This window comes from Nelumbo nucifera, chromosome 8 (assembly GCF_055504915.1).
Source record: "Nelumbo nucifera cultivar China Antique chromosome 8, China Antique-T2T, whole genome shotgun sequence".
Classification (NCBI taxonomy): Eukaryota; Viridiplantae; Streptophyta; class Magnoliopsida; order Proteales; family Nelumbonaceae; genus Nelumbo; species Nelumbo nucifera.
The window spans coordinates 33,377,830-33,402,464 of NC_142656.1; the positions used below are offsets into that span (position 1 = coordinate 33,377,830).

Consider the following 24,635-nt stretch of genomic DNA (forward strand, 5'->3'; position numbering starts at 1 on the left):
AGTAAAAAAAAGGAAAAGTCATGAGCACTCCACCTCTTGGTAATTATCAGCGATGAAGGCAGAAGCGTTTTGTCAGGGATATTTTGTGGAAATGAGAAGAATATAATTTAATGAGGAAATGATCCTTTCAAGATGATAAAACTTAATATTGAATAATTGGGAGATGAATGCAAAATATTATTAAAGATCCATAAGAAGAAGGCAAGTACTCTTAGTCAATAGGACCTTCAAATTGCTCTCAAGTACTCGTTGATATTAGATCGGTACCTACCTAGTGGAATGATTTCTGAGGCTTCCCAAATTTTGCATAGCTTGATTGAACAGTAGACTTGAATAACCAAGAAACTAATAGGAATGAAATGAATGTTATCAAGATCTAGCAATTAAAGGAAAATGAGTAAGATGTGAGTTGTCCAACTAGGTCCCTTTAGAATCTTCGTTAACCTAATCCTAGAACTCACAAGATGGGCAAACTACAGTAGAAAGATCAATCCTTTGCTTTTGTGATGTACTTGGGTTGGATTTAATCCATTGGATGCAAGATTGTAACCCTTCAGGGGATGCATTGTTCTGATTAAAAGCTGAAAATGTATTGATTAAAAATATCAAAATCTGAAAAAGAAAGATAATTTGTTTTTTCAGTTGAAGCCTGTGTCAATTGCCATAAATGTTTCTATGAAATCATAGTAAACAAAAACAGTAACTTATTTCCTGTTATTTATTGAAAATGAATTCTGAATTCAATTCTAATGCCAATTGTGGTTCTAATTTCGATCACGAACCAAACAGACCCTAAGTAAAGTGTCATTTACAAGAGAGCTTAAAATAGCCAAGTCTGTGTGGAGGTTTTCCCGTTCTTTCTGCTACTGCAAGAGCCACCATAAAGGTTAACGAATTACAGTTAACACTTACTTCATAATCAAGATTCAAGTATGCAAAGTCAGTAGTGAGTCAAGCACTTTGTTATTCTTCTTCTTCTTTTTTTTTCAATTCATACTCAAGCACTTTCTTTGCTTAATTTCTTTGTCCATTCCTGCATCAATTCTCACTTTCCTTTCGATTCCATCCCTTGTCTACTCAACACAGTCACTCTCACTCGTTCTCTCGCTTGATTACTAATCCAGACTTGCGTTTTTTTTTTTTTTATGTAACCTAGACTTGCATCCCAAGTAAACAAATTGGAATTTTCACTTTAATTTTTTCTATGAAGAGAAAAGAATATGATTTTTCCTTGGTTTTTTGAAGACTATAACAGGAGTCTTCTACTTAAGCTTAAGTTGTTAGGTGAAGTCCCTGAATAAGTTTTTATTCTCTTATACTTTCAAGAATATTAGTCAATTACTTGAACGACCAAAGAGGTACTCAGTTATTCTCTTGCTTTCCTGTTTTTTATCAACATTTTTGTTGAAGATTCCCAGTTTAGTTTCTGTTGCAAGTTTGGGCTTTTCCATTAATTTGAGTTTGAATGAAACAAGATGATGTTTGTTGCATCTTATTTCTTTCCTGAAAATGATAGTGTGGTGTGTGATCTTCTATTGCTTGTGTATGAAATTTGGAGAACCAATCTAGTGAAATGGGATGATATTTGTTGCATTTTTTTCACTTCCCTGAGAATGTGGAGTACTGTGGTTCCAAAAATTTTGGTAAGTCCTGTTTGATGCATGAAGGTTTTGGAATCAATATAATGAAATTTGTTTTCCACTTTGAAGATGTAGGTGATTTTTGGCAGCATGATTGTTTCTACTTGAAACATTGCCACATCAGTACCACCTACTCACCTAGGTGTTTTGAGTTTAAATGTGAATTTTCTATTTGGTTAAGACTGTTTTGAGTTAAAACAGTCATAAACATCTTCTAAAAACATAATTCAGGGGTGTTGAGCTCTCTATTTGAAGAAATAGTCCAAATGACCTAGCTCTTAGATGGCATACTATGTGACAATGGAGAAATATATTCATACTATCAAAGGTTGATTGACATCTTTCTCTTATTTGATTTAAGGGCTTCGAAGAGAATATAGTGGGCCTTTCCTAAAAAGAACATGGGGTAAGCCAGTATGGAAGTTGATGCATGTGCTAAAAGACTTTAGAGCATATAATCCAACAGATTGTTTGGTCCTTGTAGCTCATCCTAGATGGGTTTTGATTAACTTAGTTGAACTTAGTTCATACAATGGTATCTCTCTAATAAAAGCATTTTTTGTTGTGGTTTGACTTTAATATAGTAGAGAGCGTCCCTTTCAAAGTTGTATTCTTTGTGTGTGGACTTCATTCTTGAACAAAATCCTCACCAGAGAAAACCTAATGAAGATAGGAACGTATATGAATAGCACAAACTGTGTATTTTGCAATGGATACTTGGAAATTGTGGATCATTTACTTACGCATTGTAATTTTGCATAAGGGATAGGGATGGCAATTTCTCCTTGTACAACCGGGGCGCCACCCCATCCCACCCCGAATGGGGCGGGTTTTCCCAGACCCTAAACAAGGACGGGGCAGGGACGGGGAAAATAACTTTTCCCTGAATCAAGTACGGGGCGGGGACGGGTTTTGTATATAATTCCCTGAACTCGAATGTAGATTAGTAAAATATCTCTAGGTTTAATATTGATATTTAAAATATCTCTAAGTTATCCCTAAATTTTTAAAATCCTAGGACTCCATAATTTTATTTTTTAATTACCCCTAAAGTATTATAATTCAATTCTAAAATACCCCCTAATTCCTATATCCTATGTATAAATTGTCCATAAAATAGACAATTTTTAAGTAATTGTCTTGGAGCAAGGAAAATTTGGGGATTCCTTGTCCCCAATGGGGAATGGATGCCCTACCCCGCCACCGGGGATGGGGCGGGTACGGAACAAGGTATCATGACTTCGGGGCGGGGATGGGGAGGGGGTGCCCCACCCCAAACCCACCCCGTTGCCATTCCTAATAAGGGAGTACACAAAAGGCAGAATACAATCTGTTGTGTACTGATTACATTGTGTGCTCAGTAACAAGAAGACTAATAAAATCAAAGAAAGCAGGGACCAGAAGAAGAAAAAGAGAAAGAGAACAAAAGTTGAAAATCCTTCCTACTTAGTGTATTTATTCTTCATGGTCTTCAGACAGAAAATCTAATTTTCTCCAACGGAGCAGTTTTCCGCTTCGACATCTTCATCTTCATCATTGAAATTTGTTGGGACAACCTTATTCAGCTTCTTCTCTAGAAATTTCATTTTGCAAAATTTGATTTTCAGTTTCAAGACTTTTACACTTTCAACGTAAATATCCCAAGTCTTCAAAGTTGACATCCTTTATTGTTATACTGAATTGATCCACAATTTTTTTAATTGCTTTATAGGAGGCATCTTGTTCCTTCTCTATCTTTGAACTTGCTAATTGTTCAGAAAACATCCAAGTCTCTCCACCAATATTAAGAGTAATTACAATTCTAAATTCCCGCTCTACAAACTCAACTACTACTCTTGCGGGTGGCAAGTCCATTCTCAAACTCAATTCATTAAGGACATTTTTAAAGGAAATTGAATATTCATTCCTTGCTGCCATAGTTTCTGCAACAAATAGATAAACAAAAAATCAAAGTTGAATTTTTTTATATGATAATAGTTACAAAGAAATCAGTGCAACCCTGAAATGGGTGAAATTAAAATCTCTATCCCTTTAATCCTGATGGAAGTAGGAGTCCAAGTCTCTGCTACAACCAACTAGCTGGCTGGCACCTCTAACACAGGCTTAAGTTCAAAACCATATTATCATGTTAATCTCCAAATCGAGAAGTTGTATAAAAGAGAAGGGACCTATGACATGAAAATAACATGGGGAAGCCCTAAGACCATAGAAGCTACATAGCAAACTCCATTTATCAAAGCATAAATAATTTCCAATCTCTCTCTAACAATTTTGTGTTATGGGTTGGGATTGTTGTAAGACCACTACCTAAGCCAAGGTTGAAGTGAAGAGATATGCAACTCTGTAGACCAAGTCAAGCATTCAAGAAGGCCTACGTTTGTGGTGAACAAGTAAACTAAATCAAGCACTCAAGAAGTTCTATGTACCACCAAAAATATGCAACCCAAAACTAGAAAAATATGCAACCAAAACACATAAGTAGAAAAAATATGCAACCACAAAAACGCCCTCATAAGTAAAAAATCCATCCACCAAGAGCTCTCACCTCAGAAGACAAACTCAGAAGAGATAGATAGCTTAGATGCATAGACAAAGACACCTTAGATGCGTAGTAAGTACTACAAGCAGGGAAGTCATCAACTCTATCTTCTTCCAATCGTTGTTCTTGTTGTGAACTCAATCTTGTAGTCAACAAATGATTTATAGGGGCATTTTCCAGTCCAACGGTCAAGCACGAACACCTCCCGACTCTTTTCTTGAAGATAGTAAATTTCGGCATGCTCCAATGGAAGTTTTTTCGACTGTTCTTCCATATTAAAGTACTCTGCAATGTACAGACGAACCTGATGGTGTCCATGATAGATGGAATGGTTCCTCTCTTGTCAAATTTTCGGTTTTTCAAGAACGTAGGAACCCTACTTCCGTTACAAAAAAAATGATTATTTGATTTTAATGAAGCCAAGAATGCAAGAACCTGCTCCAAATTTGGCATCCAAGCAAACTAGAATGAAATCAAAATCTTCAAGGTTGATCATTGCTCTTTTTCGACATATTGCAACAAAATCTTCTCTTCAACGGTTGTAAGAATGGAATGGCTACAAAATCTTCTCTTCAACGGTTCTCTCTTTAAAGGTTGATCATTGCTCTTTTCAACATGTTGCAGCAAAATTTCTCTTCAACGTTTGTAACAATGGAATGGCTGCAAAATCTTCTCTTCAATGCATTCTCTTCAATGATTCTCTCTTTCAATGCTACAAAATCTTCCACTTCCGTTAAAACAAAATGATTAAAAAATGACTATTTGATTTTAAAGCAGCGCAAAAATGACTATCAACCTGTCTTCTTATGCATTGAAGAAGATATTGGAGAAAGACATCTTTACCCTTTATATCATTGCCCATAGGGGGCAAATACGGTTTTAAGGAGAGTGACCAAGTGGCGCGACTCAGCCCTTCATATTCCTGCAATTCCCAGTTTCGAGTTCCTGCAACAACTTCATACCACTGCAACTTCAGTTTCGGGTTTGGGGGTGCTTTTTACATGCGCACGTCGAGCCGAGTCAGGCCGGGTCGGCCGGGTTGGGGCGTGGGCATGGGCGCGGATGCTGGTGCGGGTGCAGGCGCGTGTACATGTACGCGCGATGCACTGAATCATTTTGTTTATCTGAAGAAGCTCCTGTCTGAAATGATACATCTGTGTCCATTCGGGTCTGAGAGCACTCTATAAAAGGAGTGTTGCCGACCCAGTCAACACACACACCATTTTTTTCGACATTCTTTTCTCTGAGAAATCTGAGTATCAATCTTCAGTGGTTCGCGGAGGTCTGGTAAGTGAGTGCACGCCTACCAGTGGCCTATGGGCTGTTTTATCGTGGCAACTGGTTTGTGATCACCCGGCTGCACCATAGGGGGCAAATACGGTTTAAAGTGAGTGACCAAGTGGCGTGACTCAGCCCTTCATCTTCTTGCAATTCCCAGTTTCGAGTTCCTGCAACAACTTCATACCACTGCAACTTCAGTTTCGGGTTGGGGGGTGCTTTTTACATGTGCGCGTCGAGTCGAGTCAGGCCGGATCGGCCGGGTTGGGGCGTGGGCGTGGGCGTGGGCGTGGGCGCGGATGCGGGTGTGGGCACGTGTACGTATACGCACGATGCACTGAATCATTTTGTTTATCTGAAGAGGCTCTTGTCTAAAATGATACATCTGTGTCCATTCGGGTCTGAGAGCACTCTATAAAAGGAGTGTTGGCCGACCCAGTCAACACGCACACCATTTTTTTCAGCATTCTTTTCTCTGAGAAATCTGAGCATCAATCTTCAGTGGTTCGCAGAGATCTGGTAAGTGAGTGCACGCCTACCAGTGGCCTATGGGCTGTTTTATCTTGGCAACTGGTTTGTGATCACCCATCTACACCATAGGGGGCAAATACGGTTTTAAGGAGAGTGACCAAGTGGCGCGACTCAACCCTTCATCTTCCTGCAATTCCCAGTTTCGAGTTCCTGCAACAACTTCATACCACTACAACTTCAGTTTGGATAGCGATTACCGATAAGTTCCATCTGCTCTCTCTTTACTATTTTTACAACATTCTTAAAACCGTATTTATGGAACCTATCTCTGCTAACCCCTTCATAAGGAATCGGATACTGTCAACAGTTCCCAATTTCTCTAAAATTGAACCCTTCAGTGGAACCAACTACAAGCGTTGGACACAACGCCTGTTGTTTGCCTTAGAATAGTTAGAGGTAGCTTTCGCTTTGACTAAACCGAACCCATTAAATATGGAGGAACCAACCCGTTCTATTGTTGTAGAATATTGGACTACAACTGACCACCTCTGTACCAACCATATCCAAAATTGCTTGTCCAATGAATTGTACAATGTTTATTCTTTCTATAATTATGCTTATGAAATCTAGAATGCATTGGACACTAAGTATGCTCTAGAAAATGCCGGAAATAAGTAATATGTAATTGTCAACTTCCTGCACTTCACTATGAAAGAAGACATGGATGTGTCTGCTCAAATAGATGAGTTCTAGGTTCTTGTGGGGGAACTAGCAAAGGAAGGCATGGTACTACCAGATGAATTCATTGTTGGTTCTCTCATAGAAAAACTGCAACATACATGGAATGATTTCAAGACCAGTATGAAACACAAGAGAAATGACACTATTTTCGATCAAGTAGTGGTCCGAATTAAGATAAAAGAAAAGAACAGAAAGAAAAATGAGGGTCAGCTTTCCAAAACCAATTTGGTGGAGGAAAATCTACAAAATTTAAAAAGAACTTGAATGTGAAAAATGATCAGAAATTCAAGAAACAACAAAAGAAAGGAAACTACTATGTATGTGGCAAACCCGGACATTACAAGAAGGACTGTCGGTACCGAAAGAAGGACTCTAGGAAACAAAAAGTCAATTTGACTGAGAATGTTATCGCAGCAATGGTAACTGAGGTAAACTTAGTTGATAAGCCGAAGGAGTGGGTACTGGACACTGGTGCTACCAAGCACATATGTTGAGACTGCAATTCCTTCTATGAGTATACAACTCTATCTGAAGGAGAGCAAGTCTTCATGGGAAACTCACAAACTTCGAAGGTCATCGGCAAAGGAAAGGTGCTCCTGAGACTGACTTCAAGAAAAATCCTAATGCTGAATGATGTACTGCATGTGCTAGAGATCCGACGAAACTTGGTATCGAGAGCACTCCTCAACAAAGTAGGATTGAAACTCACATTTGAAGCAGACAAGGCCGTGTTGACTAAAAATAATGTATTTATTGGAAAAGGGTACAATGCTGGTGGATTATTTGTACCGAACATCTCTGATATTATTATAAATAAAACTGCTTCTTCTTCTACTTATATTGTTGAATCTTTTGATATTTGGCATGCTAGACTAGGACATTGTAGTGCTCCTTATTTAAAACATTTATGTAAATTAGGATTTTTGAATGTTCTTATTAACTTTACAAATGAAAAATGCTAAATATGTATAGAAGCAAAATTTATTAAGAAACCTCATAAAAGTGTACAAAGAGAAACAGAATTGTTACAATTTATACACAGTGATCTAGGAGACCTTAAATGTCATGAAGCTAGAGGAGGAAAAAGATACTATATAACCTTTATAGATGATTTATCTAGATATGCAAAAGTAGTTCTAATTAGATCAAAGATGAGGCTGATCAAGCTTTCATAAAGTAGAAAATCAGTTAGGAAAGAAAATAAAAAGACTTAGAACAGATAGAAGAATTGAGTATGATGGACAAACCATTAGAAAATTCTTTGAAGAAAATGGAATCATACATGAAACCATAGCTCCCTATCAACCTAAATCTAATAGAGTTGCAAAAAGACTTAACAGAACATTAAAAAAAATGATGAATGCAATACTAATTAGTTCAGGTGCACCTCTAAATTTGTGGGGGGAAGCAATCCTAACGGCTTGTCACTTATATAATAGAATACCACCTAAGAAGAACTGACAGATTCCCTTTAAACTTTGGCATAACAGAAAACTTAGTTTGAACTATCTAAAAGTTTAGGGCTGCCTAGCAAAGGTTGGAATATCTGAACCTAAAAGAAAGAAATTAGGACCGAAAACCTGTGATTGTGTGTTCATTAGCTATGCACAAAACAATGCAGCTTATCGATTCCTTGTAATTAAAATAATTGAAAATACTATCGAAAATAACACAATAATCAAGTCCGAAGATGCAGAGTTCTTTGAGCACATCTTCCCTTGGAAAAAAGAAACATTAAATAGGGAACCTTTCCAAAACTAAGTCAGAAACCAAGAACTAATGAATGTTCAAGAAACTAGTACTTCACTTAGGCAAGACCCAGACTTAAGGAGAAGTAAAAGACAAAGAAGAGAAACAAACTTGGGTGATGGAATGTTCACATTTCTAGTGGACAAGGACCTAGTAACCTATCAAGAAGCTATAACTTCACCTGATGCAGTATTTTGGAAAGATGACATAAAAAGTGAAATAGACTCCTTAGTCACTAATCACACTTGGGAACTTGTAAATCTCCCACCTGGAACTAAGGCACTAGATTGTAAATGGATTTTTAAGAAAAAACTAAAACTGAATGGCACAATAGATAAATTCAAGGCCATGTTAGTTTCTAAGGGGTTCAGACAAAAGAAAGATGTAGACTTTTTTGACACCTACTCCCCGGTTGCAAGATTAACAGCAATTAGGGTTTTGTTTGCTATAGCATCCATTTACAAACTGGTAGTTCACCAAATGGATGTGAAAACAACTTTCTTAAATGGGGAATTAGAGGAATAAATTTACATTAAACAACCTAAAGGCTTCATAATGCCAGGACAAGAAAATAAAGTATGTAAATTAATTAAGTCTCTATATGGCTTAAAACAAGCACCCAAACAATGGCTTGAAAAATTTGATAATGTGTTAGTAACTAATGTATATAGCAGAAATGATTATGATAGATGTGTCTATAGCAAAGTTGGAAATAATAAATGAGTCATGATCTGTCTACATGTTGATGATATGCTAATAATGGGAACTAGTCTAGAGGTAGTAAAAGAAACGAAACAATTTCTAATGTCCAAATTTGATACCAAGGACTTGGGTGTGGCTAATGTAATCTTGGGGATTAAAATCCATAAAGAACATGGAAACTTCATTCTCTCCCAATCACATTATGTAGAGAGTCTTCTTAGGAAATTTGGACACTATGATTGTAAACCAGTTAAAACACCTCTTGATTATAGTATTCACTTAAAGAAACATATAGGAGAACCTGTTTCCCAAAAGGAGTATGCAAGTATAATTGGATTTGTATCCTACTTAATGAACTATACAAGACCAGACATAGCTATAGCTGTAGGAAAATTAAGTCAGCATACTCATAATCCCGAAAATGAACATTGGAAAGCTTTAGTAAGATTATTAAAATATTTAAAAGGAATAATAAACTTTAGTTTACATTACTTAGGTTTTCCTCTTGTTTTAGAAGGCTTTACTGATGCGAATTGGATTTTAGATTCAAAGGGTAGTACTTCCACCAGTGGATATGTGTTTACTCTAGGTGAAGGAGCAATATCGTGAAAATCAGTAAAGCAGTCATGCAATACAAGTTCAACAATAGAGGTCGAGTTCATTGCATTAGAATTGGTGGGGTTCGAGGCAGAGTGGCTAAGGAACTTGCTGGCAGATATACCACTTTGGCCGCGGCCAGCTCTATCCATATCTCTCCATTGTGATAGCCAAGCAACAATAGCCAGAGCCAAGAACCAGACGTACAATGGTAAAAAAAGGCACATCCACTTAAGGCATAACCTGGTAAGACAATACCTCAGCGAAGGTACAATCACTCTAGATTTTGTAAGATCTAAAAAGAACCTTGCATATTCGTTAACCAAACCACAAACTTCTAAGGTGGTTTATGAGGCATTGGTAGGAATGGGGTTGAACCTCGTTACAAAGTCATTAGTGATGGACACCCAACCTATGTGAAAGGAGATCCCATGAATTAGGTTGAATGGGTAAAAACGAGTCACTAGATGACTTGGGAAAGCACTATCATTTGTGTCCCATTTCAGATGGCGAGGTATGATAGTGCTCACTACAAATTGAGGAGGTTGAGCATGAGGTTCTTAATCAATTAGGAATAGTGTGAGCAGTGCACACTAATAATTGACCTAAGTGAGTGTGATGTGTGGCTGCTTCTAAGACAGATCTAGGGCTGACTCTCGAAAACACTCATGATTCCAAGAGGGGAAGAAGGCCGAAATGTTCTAAAACAAAAGAACCACTAAAGAACTGGTGAATTGAATTGGTTGGCCGGTTAGCTAGTTACGATAAGGAGGAAATGTTGAATGAGTCTGACTCCACCTGTACTCTATAACATAACCTGTCATACCTAAGTGTTGATTGAAGTCCAAAAGACATCACCATGAATACTTTTCTCACTACAATGCTCAGATTGTTCGATCTTCTTGTAATTTTGAATCTTGTGGGGGATTGTTGGAGGGAGATTCAAATTTACAAGAATCTCTCTCCTCCCTCTCTTTTTTTGTCCTTTCCTCCCTTGAATGACTCCTTGTCCCACATTGCTTGGGAAAGGAGTGGAAGTGGAGTATATTTGTAGTCTTGCTCCCTCTATGGGTAGGGACCCATAGGAGGAGAGGATTATGGATATTCCATGCATGTGAGGGGGGTTGGGGGTGCTTTTCACATGCGCGCCGAGCCGAGCCGAGCCGGGCGCGGGTGCATTCGCGTTTGTGTTCGCGTATACGTGTACGTGCGATGCACTGAATCATTTTGTTTACCCAAATTATACCTTTTCAATTTTAAAATGTGTTTTTTCAAATTCAAATTTAATTTTTAAATAAATTGTCTTCATTTTTTTCATGTCTATTCTTCCTCCTTGTGCCTCTTCGAACAAGTGCACTGTTCTGAAGAGGCTACTGTTTGAAAGGACACATCTATGTCCATTCGGGTCTGAGAGCACTCTATAAAAGGAGTATTGGCTGACCCAGTCAACACACACACCATTTTTTTTGATAGTTTTTCTCTGAGAAATATGAGCATCAATCTTTAGTGGTTCGCGGAGGTTTGGTAAGTGAGTGCACGCCTACCAGTGGCATGTGGGCTGTTTTATCTGGGCGACTGTTTGCGATCACCCGGCTGCACCGTAGGGGGCAAATACGGTTTTAAGGAGAGTGACCAAGTGGCACAACTCAGCCCTTCATCTTCTTGCAATTCCCAGTTTCGAGTTCCTGCAACAACTTCACACCATTGCAACTTCGGTTTGGATAGCGATTACCGATAAGTTCCATCTGCTCTCTCTTTACTATTTTTACAACAAATAATGAGAGTTGTTGCGTAGCGACTACAGGTTTTAACATAAAAGAAACTCATTAGCTAATGTGTAACTATAGGAGACTCGGGCTGGAATTATCTGTCTTCCGAGTGGGTGAAGTATGGACATTGGAGATAGATTTGGAAGCAGCATATGAAGTAGAGTATATGACGATGAGAGGGAAGAGGAGGAGGTGGACCTCTTCACCACCACTACCACTACCACTACAACTTAAGGCAAAGGTGGTGCATTCTTCTCCTTTCCCTTCTCTCTCTCTCCTCCATTAATCCTCCCTCCCCCTTTTGTTGCTAAAACGAGTAGAGAACCACCGACCCAAATACAAAACTTCTACTCACTTACCCTGCAAGTTCTTGATTCCTTTTCTCCCACGTATTTTTCTTCTTCTTTACCGTGGTTACAATTTGTAATCTGTAACCATAGGGGAAGGTCATAGGTCGTCGAGGGGTTCTAGGTGTTCAAGGGGTTTTTAGTGTTCGAGAGATTGGGTTTTCCTTTCTCCAGTCAAGATCAGATCTAAGAACACAGAGCAGCGATGACTCTCTCTATCTCCTCTAGCTTCCTTCCCATTGTTGAAGATGCCAGACGATTTCAGGTTGTGGATTGACTGATTTGCAGACTTCGATAACACCATACCAAATTTCAGGTTGTGGAATGACCCTAGAGACAAGGTACAAAAGACCTTCACAAACTCGCTTGGAGGTTGCACTAGAAGTGTTCTGAGCTTAGGAATATCGCTGCCGTTGCAATAGGGTTTCTAACGGCAAGAGAAAATGGGCTACTGGTGGCGGTCTAACCGGAGTGGCGGACAAGAGGGAGGAAGAGGAGACTGCAGTGGGAAAGGAGTTTCGGTGGTGTGGGGCGGTCATTGCAAGACGAAGAGCTTCACTGGTATTCAGAACTTCGGATATCTTTAACAAGGCGAAGAGCACGGTGAAACCCTCGTATTGGTGAAATCTATGCCTGAACCCAATAGGAAAAAGAAGGGGAGAGAGAGAAAGAGGGGGAGAGAGGTGAGGGTAAAATTGGGTTTCAAAAAAAATATATATATCAAGTGTAGTGAGTTTTGATGGAATATTAATGGAATTTAATAATAAGGGTAGAGTTAGCCAATTGTTAGAAACAGTAGGAGTAGGGTTACTCAATTTTAAAACAGTAAGGGTAAGTTAATCAATTCAAAATTATTTTTAATTCAATTTTTCCTGAATTATGGTTCATACTTAATTTTCTGATTTAAGGACAAAAACCTTGCACTATTTGTGCATAGCTAATATTTGAATAAGCTTACATAGACAACTTTGTATTAGAATATAGTATAGATATAATATAAATCATCTTCCTTACTAGAATCCCTCGATGTCTACCCGAAGAAAAGACCTCAGCTTACCTGGCTGCAAGCCTGCAAACATCATTCCCATGTCATCCAAGAAAACCACGCCAACTACCTCATTTGCAGTTGCGGGGCCTCGTATGGCTGAGACTCGCGATCAAATGCCGCTGGCACAAAAAAATACAGGAACCCAATTACCATCTAAGAATCCCAATCTACGATGATATAATTTCCTCATCACTCTATTTAAGATAGACAGTTGTATAAAATAGACCTAAAAACCAAATAAAATAATAAAGGGGATAATTAGATTTAACACCCAATTAGACCCATTATATTTGACTTCTGAAATTGCCTATAATATAGCAATTTGGACTTCATTCATTTATTATAGATAATAAGTTGTTACCTAACTTAACAAAAAGTGACACTAAATGATAAATTGTTTATACATCAATAAAGCAAGTGCCTTTAACCAGAAAAACAAAATGCTTTAAATAATATTGCTTTTTGTCTCCGAGATCTCTTCTTAGAGGATTCATCTATACTTCCATGGGAGTATCTATACTCTCATTATCAATTGTAAGAGATATCTTCTTTATCTTCCTTCTTATTCAGTTACTTTTGTTCCTTGATCTTGTAATCGAGTTACACATTGTCTTGCCAAGCATGCTCTTTCTTCTTCTTCCCGTGTAACTTGGTATTTACCTATTGGTTTCCTGATTCCTAATCTGGAGTCTGATGTAACTGAGTAATTTGTTGAGTGGATTTGCCTAAGGGTGCTTTCAAAAAAAAAATGTTGAAACAATTATAATAACACACAAAACCCAGAACCCGTATTATTCTGTTTTTTCTTTGGGGGGGTGGGGGGGAATTCCTGATTAGTACCCTATACTTTGGCCCTAGTGTCATTTTGGTCATCGAACTTTAAAATACGACAATTCAATACCCAAACTTTCAAAACATGACAATCTCGTACCTACCTACCATAGTCATTAACCAGTCGTTAAATGACATTTAAGAAAGACACAAATGCCTTTCGAATGTCATTTAATTTTCTTTATCAACTATCCAAATATTGATAAAAAATTAACCATCTCAAATTTTTCTCTTCTATTTAAGAAAGTTGGAGTCACTGAGTACCCACAGAAATGTGATCCAAACTTTCTTAAATCGAATAAGCAAAAATTTTGGACTGTTAATTTTTTATCAATATTTAGGTGGCTGATAAAGAAAATTAAATAATACTTGAAGGATATTCGTATCTTTTTCAAATGTCATTTAACATAGATTAACATCTGATTAACATTATATACTAAAATGTCAAACTTTGAAAAATTTGGAAACTGAATTATCACATTTTAAACTTTGAATATGAAAGTGACACTAGGCTAAAAGTACACGATGGTAGGATAGTAGAAAATTTTCCCTGTTTTTTTTCAACTCCCACTGATCGGCGGGGGTTAATCAAAACGCGTAACCATTGACTCCCATATAAACATATAAAGTCCTCAACCAAAACTGTGGGCCGGCAGGTCAAAACCTTTTGCTGCATTCAGTGGTAATCCTCCTCGCCAACGAACTTCACACGCACTAACATACACCATCTGGCATCTGCCCTCCAACGAAACACGACCAACCAACACTAATACTAAAATTTCCATCCCGTTCCACGTGTTTTCAACACTAAACGCTCAATATTCAGCTACTCCCGTTGGGTAGCTCTGGGTTATAACAGTTAACGACTTAAACGAATTCGGATTCAAATCTAACGTAGGGATGGAAATGAATGTAACTTACTCGAGTCGAATTCAAATCTAACGTGTTTATATATATATATATATATATATATATATATATATATATATAATATTTTTAATTATTATATGCATAATAATAATTAATTTTTGTAATTCTTAAATTTTTATATATAAAATGAAAAAATAAATATTTTATATTTATAATTTTTTTATTTTATAAGAAATTTGGCTTACAGTCGAGCTTGAGCTTATGGGCTTTTGAGTTGAAAAGAACTCGAGCTCAACTCTCTAGCTCGAACCGAGCTCGATCTCGAGCTCAAGCCTCATGTCTTTTTGGTTGAGCCAAGCTTCAGTAGCCAAATATTTGGCTTGACTCAACTCAAATCCACCCTATTCACACCCCTATGAGTAAGGTGGTGTTTGATGCATTTTTTTGATATGTTTTTTCAGTTTGGAAAGCTCAAAAGATAAAAAAAAAGTGGTCGTTTTTCCATTTGGTATTGCATAGAGTAAAAGAAAAAAAGTGGTCCTTTTCCATTTTGTATTGCATAGACTAAAAAAGAAAAAAATAAGAAAGCTTCAAAATGAAACTTTTGGTCTTTTCATGCTGAAAATAACCTTTCCAATTGTTTTTAACAACCTGATAGACCATGATACGAACCAAACGGCCTTAATCTTTAAAGACAAGACCCTAAAAGCTTAAGTGCCTTCTTATCTATTGGGCTGTTGAAAGATCTACCTAAAAAGACTTACCTAACAACCCTTAAAATATACAAGTATTTTTAGATAATGTTTTCAATAATCTAGATGGCCAAAAGATGTAATGAGCTTTTAGGTTCTTGTCTTTAAACATCTAGATGGTTTTATGCATCTTGTTTTATCTGATCTATAGAGCTATTAAATGAAAGATTTTAAATATAGAAAAACAGAAAGCTTCCATAATTTTTACCATTTTGAATTTCCATAAGCTTTTTCAAGTATTTTAAGGCTGCATTTTGCTTTTCCCTTTTTTCAATTAATGCTCTTATGAACACTAAGTTTTTAACCATGAAAAGGAGATAAGTCCTTGGAATAAAAAATGTCAAATGCATCCTAAATCATTTTGTTTTCTGTTCGGGCCACGTAATGGGAGAGCATGACCAGGAAGGAGTGACCCACACAGACAAGGAAGCAGATTCCGCTGGGGAAGAGGGGACCCCTTGATGATCTCGGCAAGCAACCTCATCCCGACAACCCTGGATGCCTAATACAATCAGAACATAGACATTCAGCTGTAAATAGGTACGCCACAGCTCATACTCCTCGAGGATACAATGAAGGGATCTAATACGGGCCAAGTCTCGAGGTGTTAAACTACACGGAGAAGAAGCGAAGCGGTTGCCGAACTACACAGAGGCGTCGAGCCCCTCTTTGGACACCACCTCTACGTTTACCTCGGCCTTATCGATTTCCTTGACTTTGCTCTCCCGAAGGACCTCGGTCTCCTCCGTCGTGGTACCCTCACCCTTAAGCCCCTCGACCTTGGCCCCATGGGCGTCAATCTCGCGGGCCACGAGCGTAGTGGCCTCGGGGTGAGACCTTGGCTCGGACTCAATACCTGACGTATAAGAGTCGGACGAAGAAGAAGAAGAAGATGAAGATGAGAAGGAAGATGAAGACATCTTACCAAAGAGTAACACCGTGGAACACCTAAACACTAGCTGAGGACTAACACCCACCGAGCTCCTATTATCATTTTCACCCAAGATGACAAAGTGAAATGGCTTGCCACCTCCCTTTATATAGAGGTAGCCAACTGTTTAGATCAATTCAAATCAACGACGTATAAATTCTATCGCAATTTTCACGTGTGTACACCTCGGGAAGACGAAATGATGCATTTGCAGACTCGTAACGGAAACGGCATGAGCGTCGAACTGCCCAATCCGCCCATCAAATCGGTTTCACCCTAGACATCCAGCTCAAGGACAATAGAGTTTCTCAGCCAAGGACCAGGACTCTTCCGCCCAACCATGACCGAGCACTATACTCATAGACTTCGGAATAGGAGGAGTAGTGTTTGGGTGATTGCCGAGCTAGCTTAAGAGCACCATGTGGCAGACTCTATGACCGCTCTTTCTAGGCCGCGTAACGGGAGAGCATGACCAGGAAGGAGTGTCCCACATAGATAAGGAAGCGAACTCCGTTGGAGAAGAAAAGACCCCCCGGAGACCTCGACAGACAACCTCATCTCGTCAACCCCAGATGCCCAATTCGATCAGAACATGAACGTTCAACTATAAATATGTATGCTACGCTCAAGGTAAGGGACTTTCGGTCTCAAAACTCAATCAAGCACCCTTATTCCACTTACCTCAGTGTCGACCAACTCACATACCTTAGTTCGTGTTGATTGATGTCTTTACTATTCTCTAACTTGAACATCGGAATGCCTATCCAAAAAATAATTCCTCGAATCTCTGAATCTTTCTATAATTACATACTTCGATGTAAGACTTTATCCTTCCACCATGACTTTTTACAACATGAAGAAGTATCAAATTTAGGTTTTCAAACTTTGAAAGGTCGAAAAGATTATACGAAAATGCTTACCCAACGCCTCCTAAATTCGGCTAAAACCGTGAATTGATGGCTCGTAGCTTAACGAAATAAAATTCGATTAAAAGCCGTGATATCATGGTTTTAGCCGACGGAGTAGTTTTTTTTGGGATAAAAACAACCGAGGGAGTAGTTGGTAGCTGATTTCTCCTCAGCAAACACACACGTCCACACCAGATGCCCAGCTACTCACCGGTCTACAAGCTGTCCTTCATTAATATGCGGCCGACCTTACCTAAGCACTAATTGTCTAATTCCTTTCTCAAGGTTACGCAAAACAGGTATTCAGGTAATAAAAAGCAAATATGAAAAACATTTCATGACTAAATATGACTAAATGAGTTCAAACTCATATAATTGAGTTATAGGAATCCAGGTTTCTCATCGCCTTAAATAGCACATCTCACTACAAGATGCGACGTATGGTTGCTATTTAAGGCGTTGAGACTTGAGAGTGTGAGTAGAGAATATTGGGCAGGAAATCCGGTCCTTTCTTGTAATTTAAAATAAATAAAAATTATAAGGACATTTTGGGAAATTAATTTTAACCGGATAACACTAACTCCAGTTAAGGGAGTTAGGTGGGTTGACCAGTCGAGTTTGGTAGGCGTTCGGTCGGTCGCAGGTGCAAATAAAAACTCTCTCTTCTCCTCCCACGTTCTTTCAGTTTCAGACTTCACAGGGAGTCTCTTCTAACCATTTAAGCGAGCTTTTTGGATTCATCACTCAAACACAGCAACAACAGAGACTCACTCTTTGATCGACACCGCTGGTTCTAGGGGACGAGATTCCGGTGCTTGAGCAACCGGAATTTCGTGATATTGAGTCTGAGTTTGATTCTCCGACGACGAGCTCTGGCAAAGTTTTTAGACGCCATGAACTCGGAATCTGTAAAGGTTTCTGCTTTGGATCTAATGTCAGCATTTCTGAAGAGGAACTCGGATCCATCGAACGTGTCGACGACTTCGGGAGAGGCGATTTTGATTGAGAATAAGGAGTTTCTGATGATATTGACGACCTCGATCGCTGTCTTGATTGGATGTGTGTTTGTCTTCGTTTGGCGGAGGTCGTCTGGGCAGAAAGAGAGCAAGGGTGTTGAAGCGCCGAAGCCGGTGATCGTGAAAGAGCCGGAGCCGGAGGTTGATGACGGGACGAAGAAGGTTACGATCTTTTTTGGCACTCAGACTGGTACTTCTGAGGGATTTGCTAAGGTTTGGAATTTGATTTCTTCTAACTCGGTGGTTGGAATGATCTTCGGTTCATTTGATTGTAGCTTTGATTTTGAATTGTTGGGTGAATTTTTGTTTGACTTTCGTTATATTCAGGCACTTGCTGAGGAAGCAAAAGCACGTTACGAAAAAGCAACCTTTAAAGTAGTTGATTTGGTAAAGATCGATTGCTTTTGAATTTTTAATTTACAATCTGAGATTTCATTGGAACTGCTAACGCTTGTTTATATTATTTTCAGGATGACTATGCAGCTGATGATGATGAATACGAGGAGAAAATGAAGAAAGAAACTTTAGCATTCTTCTTTTTAGCAACGTATGCTATAGTCTAAATTGTCATTTTGCCTAAATTTTTTTGCATGTATTTATTCTTTTCTTAACTGCCGTTTTTGCTAAATTTTGAGGAATTTTATGTGGGTGTGTAGATATGGTGATGGTGAACCCACTGATAACGCTGCTAGATTCTACAAGTGGTTTACTGAGGTAAATATTGTGAACTAAAGCTTACTTTTTTCATGTTTTGATAATTGTGTTGATTGGTTCTAACTGTGGTTAATGGATGGATATGCAGGGAAAAGAGCGGGGAACCTGGCTTGAGAAACTTACTTTCGGAGTGTTTGGTCTCGGTAACAGGCAATATGAGCATTTCAATAAGGTAGGAAAGGAAAATCGACTATGAAACTTCTCCTATCATTGTTTTGGTCTTCGTTCGATTATTAAATTTCTCATATCGTTGTTTTTGGGCCTCACTTTTAAATTCTGCTCTTTATGTTTAATGGGGAAAATAGGTGGCAAAGGTTGTGGATGAGCTCCTTGCTGAACAGGGTATGTTTGTTTGACCTCTTTGCTATGAATTTAACAGGATTCTTGGTTTTGAGAAGCACTTCTCTTTGGATTTGCTTTTAGAATCATTTTCTCCCTTTTGCCTGTCCTCCCTGTTTTGTCCATAAAAATCAACTGGCCATTTCTGTTAGCATGAATAAACACAATAACACCTTTTATACGTTTAGGATCTTGGAAGATACTCTTTATATGGGTTTGGTAAATGGCGTGAACCACAGCTTTAAGTTCCAGTATCCAGTGCTTCTGGTGTCGCACATAGATGTTTCCTTTCTCTTTTATACCATTGGAGATTCATTCTGATGGTTGATAACACATTGGCACTTATATATGTGCTTTTATAACTATTTTCCTATTTGCCTATGATCAGATGGTATGGATGATCATGCTTTCCTTGTTAATTCTAATCAATGATAAATTGATGATAATATCAGTTATAACTATAATGACTCAACTACTAATTTGTTATGGAGTGTTAACTCTGTTTTTCATTTAATCATTTTATATTAGCATATGCAACCAAATTTCATAATCTAATAATATGAGGATCAGCAACAGTAGTACCTGGTATTTTTTTCTATTGTTATTGCTGTTGGGTGGTTTGGTTAGGTATTCAGTCAAATAAACTCAGTACTTTGTTAGCTACAATCTGCCAATTAATCAGATTTTGGTTCGACAATTTGTTTTCAAGAATTGATGTTTGGCTTTGTCATTGCTTTTTCCTTTTAACATTGCCATGCTTGATGAATGCTTGTGGTAAGCTTATGAGGCATAGCCACTTAATTTAAAGCACAAATACTTAACACAACTTCTGAAGTGTGAACAGATCGAGTTAATCTAGGTACCTTGTTATCAATATGCCTCATTATTCTTTAGTAGAATTTTGACTAGTTAAGCATACTCATTTGTTTGTTAAGTTATCTAAATTTGACCCACCACTAGATGTGTCTGAAGAATATTTTTTACACATGAATTAGTACATGCATCATTATATTGGTATGTATTTGTCAAGCTAACCAAAATGCATAAATCACATTAGAAAGTATATACAATGTATGAAATTTTGTATTATTATACACAGTCAAATCCATAGCTCTTATCTTGAATTCTTATAAAGCTTTCTTGCTTTAATAGGTGGGAAACGACTTGTCCCTGTGGGTCTTGGAGATGATGATCAGTGTATTGAAGATGACTTTGCAGCATGGTACTACGAACTTCTCTTGCTTTTTTGAATTGATATATTTTTCTGCTTCATTCTTACTTTCTTCATTATGTTTGTATTAAAATGTTTGGCATGGCATCAACTATTTTTGTTATAGGCGAGAATTGTTATGGCCTGAGTTGGATCAGCTGCTGAGGGATGAGGATGATACAACTGTTTCCACTCCTTACACTGCTGCTGTTCCAGAGTACCGGGTCATATTTTATGATCCTGCAGATGTTCCAGTAAAAGGCAATAACTGGAGTAATGCAAATGGTCATGCTGTACATGATATTCAACATCCATGCAGGTACTAGTGGAAGTTAAGAATTCTGGATTTTAAGTTCAGTATAGTATTTTTCAAATCTGAATCGTGTCCAATTTGAATGAAGGTCTAATGTGGTTGTGCGGAGAGAACTTCACACACCAGAATCTGATCGTTCTTGCACTCATCTTGAATTTGACATTTCAGGCACTGGATTATCGTAAGTTCTTTGTATCTTATCTCTTAAATACTCTATTTTTTCCATGTTGTTTACAACTCATCTATTGTGATTCTGTTTTTTTCCTCATTGTTTGAGGGTAGGGAATTGCTATGGTTAATCAGAATCTTGTTTGTTTTTGGTATTTCAGTTTTGTCATTGTCGCATAGTTCATATGTGATATCTGTTTCTTTTCCATTTTCCCTCAGGTATGAAACAGGAGATCATGTTGGTGTGTACTCTGAGAATTGTATTGAAACTGTGGAGGAAGCTGAGAGGTTGTTAGATTATGCTGGGGACACTTTCTTCTCCATTCATACTGACAAAGAGGATGGAACACCAATTAGTGGAAGCTCCTTGCCACCTCCCTTCCCATCTCCTTGCACTTTAAGAATAGCTCTAACTCGATATGCAGATCTTTTAAATTCTCCAAAAAAGGTTCACTTATCTGCTGAAATCCATTTGCATACCTTTTGTTGGTTCAATCTTTCACACATTTTTTGTTTTACCTTGGTTCAATTATGTTACCAATGCATATGTTTTACCAGGCTGCTTTATTGGCTTTAGCTGCTCATGCTTCTGATCAAAGTGAGGCTGATCGATTAAGATTCCTTGCATCTCCTGCTGGAAAGGTTTAAACTTTTCTTAGAAAACTGACACCACTACCTGCTCCCATTTTTCTCTTTATTTAGCGGCAATTTTCTTTGTGTAGGATGAATATGCACAGTGGGTAATTGCAAGTCAGAGAAGTCTTCTTGAAGTCATGAATGAATTTCCATCAGCTAAACCTCCTCTTGGAGTGTTTTTTGCAGCAATAGCTCCTCGCTTGCAGCCAAGATACTATTCTATCTCATCCTCCCCAAGGTAAATAGAGCTCTATTTTTTCAAATTTAAAGATACTCCAATTACTGTTAATATGTTATTATTACAAGTAGTCAACTGTGCAATCCATAAAGGAAGGACTGTTGTTATATATTAATTGTAGAAACTTGGACTTTATTAACTGCAGTGATTAATAGAACTGTCTTCCATAGGAAATCTATAGAACAAAACTCAGCCTATATGCACTGTGATAATCAAATCCATTTTACCTTTAGGATGGCCTGGTTCGGTGACTGTTTGGATTTAATTCAATCTACTTTTTTAGAAATCACATAAGTAAAACAAAGCACCTAAGAAGATCTCTGTGTTAAAACACTAGTCTTGCCTGATTAGTTAACTATTTGATCTGCTCCAAGCTTTGTGTTAGATGATTAAAGTGAGCAGTCAGTAGAAACATGTCTTGTGTAGGAATTCTATACTAATAAGGAAATGCATTTTATTGGTTTTTCTATTTTCCATTGAAATAGTTTTTGTGAGAGGTAGTAGAACTCCCCTTTATTGTTTTCTCCAAGTATTTATTAAGTGGACCTGTGTTTGCTCTTCTTTTCATCATTTGATCAGTATTTTCTCATTTTGTGTTCTTTTTTGCTGTTTACAGGATGGCACCATCTAGAATTCATGTTACATGTGCCTTAGTGTATGAAAAGACACCAGTGGGAAGGATTCACAAAGGAGTCTGCTCAACTTGGATTAAGGTACATTTTTTTTTTTTTATTTGTAGTGCTAGAAATATGTCGGTAATGTAGCATGAGACAGGGGTCAACAGGAAGAAATTGATTTGTGGGGCACATGGTCTGGGGGTTGATGCACAAATGTTTGATTAATTTTTCTTTTGCATGTAAGCTTGTGTTAGTAATTCCATTTCACAAGAACGTAAAATTTTAGGGATTCAAACCTGACCAACACATTAAATAAAATACTGATTACTAATGCCAATTAAAAACAATAGTCATTACAATTTTTTCACCAATTAGTGACCTCTATATGCTTCCTTCTGCAAACTTGTCCTGACAACCACAACCAGTGCCTTGTACACTTCAACTAATTTGAGCCATTACAATGCAGAATTCAGTGCCTTTGGAGGAAAGCCATGATTGCAGTTGGGCGCCTATTTTTGTGAGACAATCCAACTTCAAACTGCCCAGAGATACTTCACTGCCAATTATCATGATTGGCCCTGGCACAGGGTTGGCTCCTTTTCGGGGATTCCTTCAGGTCTATTTTGTTGGTTGTGAATTTTCAGTTATTTACTACATTCTATAGCATTCTGAAGTGGAACCAACTAAAAGATTTATATATTAATCAATTTTCAGGAAAGGGCTGCTCTGAAGGAAGCTGGAGCAGAACTAGGACCTGCAGTCCTCTTCTTTGGATGCAGAAACCGCAAAATGGTAATTCATATCCTTGGGTGGTCTATTATGATTGCCTGAAGTTTCTTCAATTGCAAACTTTTGATCTGAGTTATTATTTGACTGCAGGACTACATCTATGAAGAGGAATTGAATGGATTTGTTGCTTCTGGTGCAATGTCTGAACTTGTTATTGCTTTCTCACGAGAGGGACCTACCAAAGAATATGTGCAGCATAAAATGATGGAAAAGGTATGACAAATGTTCACCTCTTCATTTTAATGGTGATAATAGTACCTAGATGGCCTATCTTGAGGAGTCTTCAAATATCTTATTATGAAGCTCCAAAGGGTTTCTTGTGCTCACCATCTTCTTTGTTGTTTGACCTACAACGCTTGGCTGCATTGCTAAAAGCCATCTGTTTCCCTTGTATGGGAAATCTTGCTAATAATTTATATCAACTAATATGGATTGAGCTACTGTAGAGTTGCTGATCAATGCTTATTTGCTCATTTCTGTCTAGGCATCGGATGTTTGGAACATGATCTCAAATGGTGGTTATATTTATGTCTGTGGTGATGCCAAAGGGATGGCTAGGGACGTCCACCGCACACTCCACACCATTGTCCAACAACAGGTATGTTGTTTCCAGAGAAGTTTGGAGGGTGTTTGACTCCTGAACGCATAATTCTACAGCTTCTGGACCAAAATGCCACACACACCCCTTACACACAAAACATACAGGGGCAAATGCGCACCTAATACCTTCCCATACCATTCAAGTTTGGGCATAGTTCCCATACCTTCCCATACTCGTGCGTACATGATGTAGAACTATAACCCTGTACGTGGTCAATTGTTAGGATCATTCGGTTGGATTCCAATTATTTTTATGTTTGTTCGTTCAATTGTTTGGACCTGAGATCTCTGAAGTCAGTTTTCATCTTACCTCAGCTTTCTTTCTCGACAGTTTCAAACTGACCTAGGATGCCTTTAGTTAATCTGCATCACCTATTTTCAAATGTTTAGTTGGCCTATCTGGAGAATTTTGACACTAGCTTCATGTAGAAAACAAAATAAAACCTGGTTTACTAAAAGACGGCTCTGGAACTGTGTTCTCAGGGATCTCTGGACAGCTCCAAGGCCGAGAGCATGGTGAAGAATCTGCAAATGGAAGGAAGGTATCTCCGTGATGTATGGTGATTCATCTATTACAATAATCCCACAAAAAAAAAAAAAAAAAAAAGGGGGAAAGCGGGCAATCTACCGCATAGAAGCAAGTTTTCATATAGACGGAGGCGGCTAATCTCCCCACGCCACCTCCAACGCTGTTCTCTGTTAAAAACAGGAAAGCACAATTTGTTGTATTGGTCAATTATGTAATTCGTTTTTTCTCCTAACAAGGATTTTGTTCATGTAATTTATATATATAAATAAATAAATAAACAATAATATTTGTTA

At 38.0% G+C, this 24,635-nt stretch overlaps 1 protein-coding gene across 1 annotated transcript; it reads left to right on the plus strand.

Annotated features, from left to right (window-relative positions):
- The first annotated feature begins 17,783 nt into the window (after positions 1-17,783).
- LOC104603173 (NADPH--cytochrome P450 reductase-like) lies at positions 17,784-24,635 on the plus strand. Its single transcript, XM_010267145.3, has 18 exons — positions 17,784-18,402; positions 18,517-18,576; positions 18,660-18,736; positions 18,846-18,903; positions 18,992-19,075; positions 19,209-19,245; positions 20,395-20,464; positions 20,580-20,771; positions 20,854-20,946; positions 21,153-21,381; positions 21,492-21,575; positions 21,656-21,807; positions 22,424-22,520; positions 22,891-23,040; positions 23,139-23,216; positions 23,304-23,426; positions 23,698-23,811; positions 24,297-24,635. Exons 1-18 carry the CDS (start codon positions 18,067-18,069, stop codon positions 24,375-24,377), a joined length of 2,115 nt encoding a protein of 704 aa, XP_010265447.1. The 5' UTR covers positions 17,784-18,066; the 3' UTR covers positions 24,378-24,635.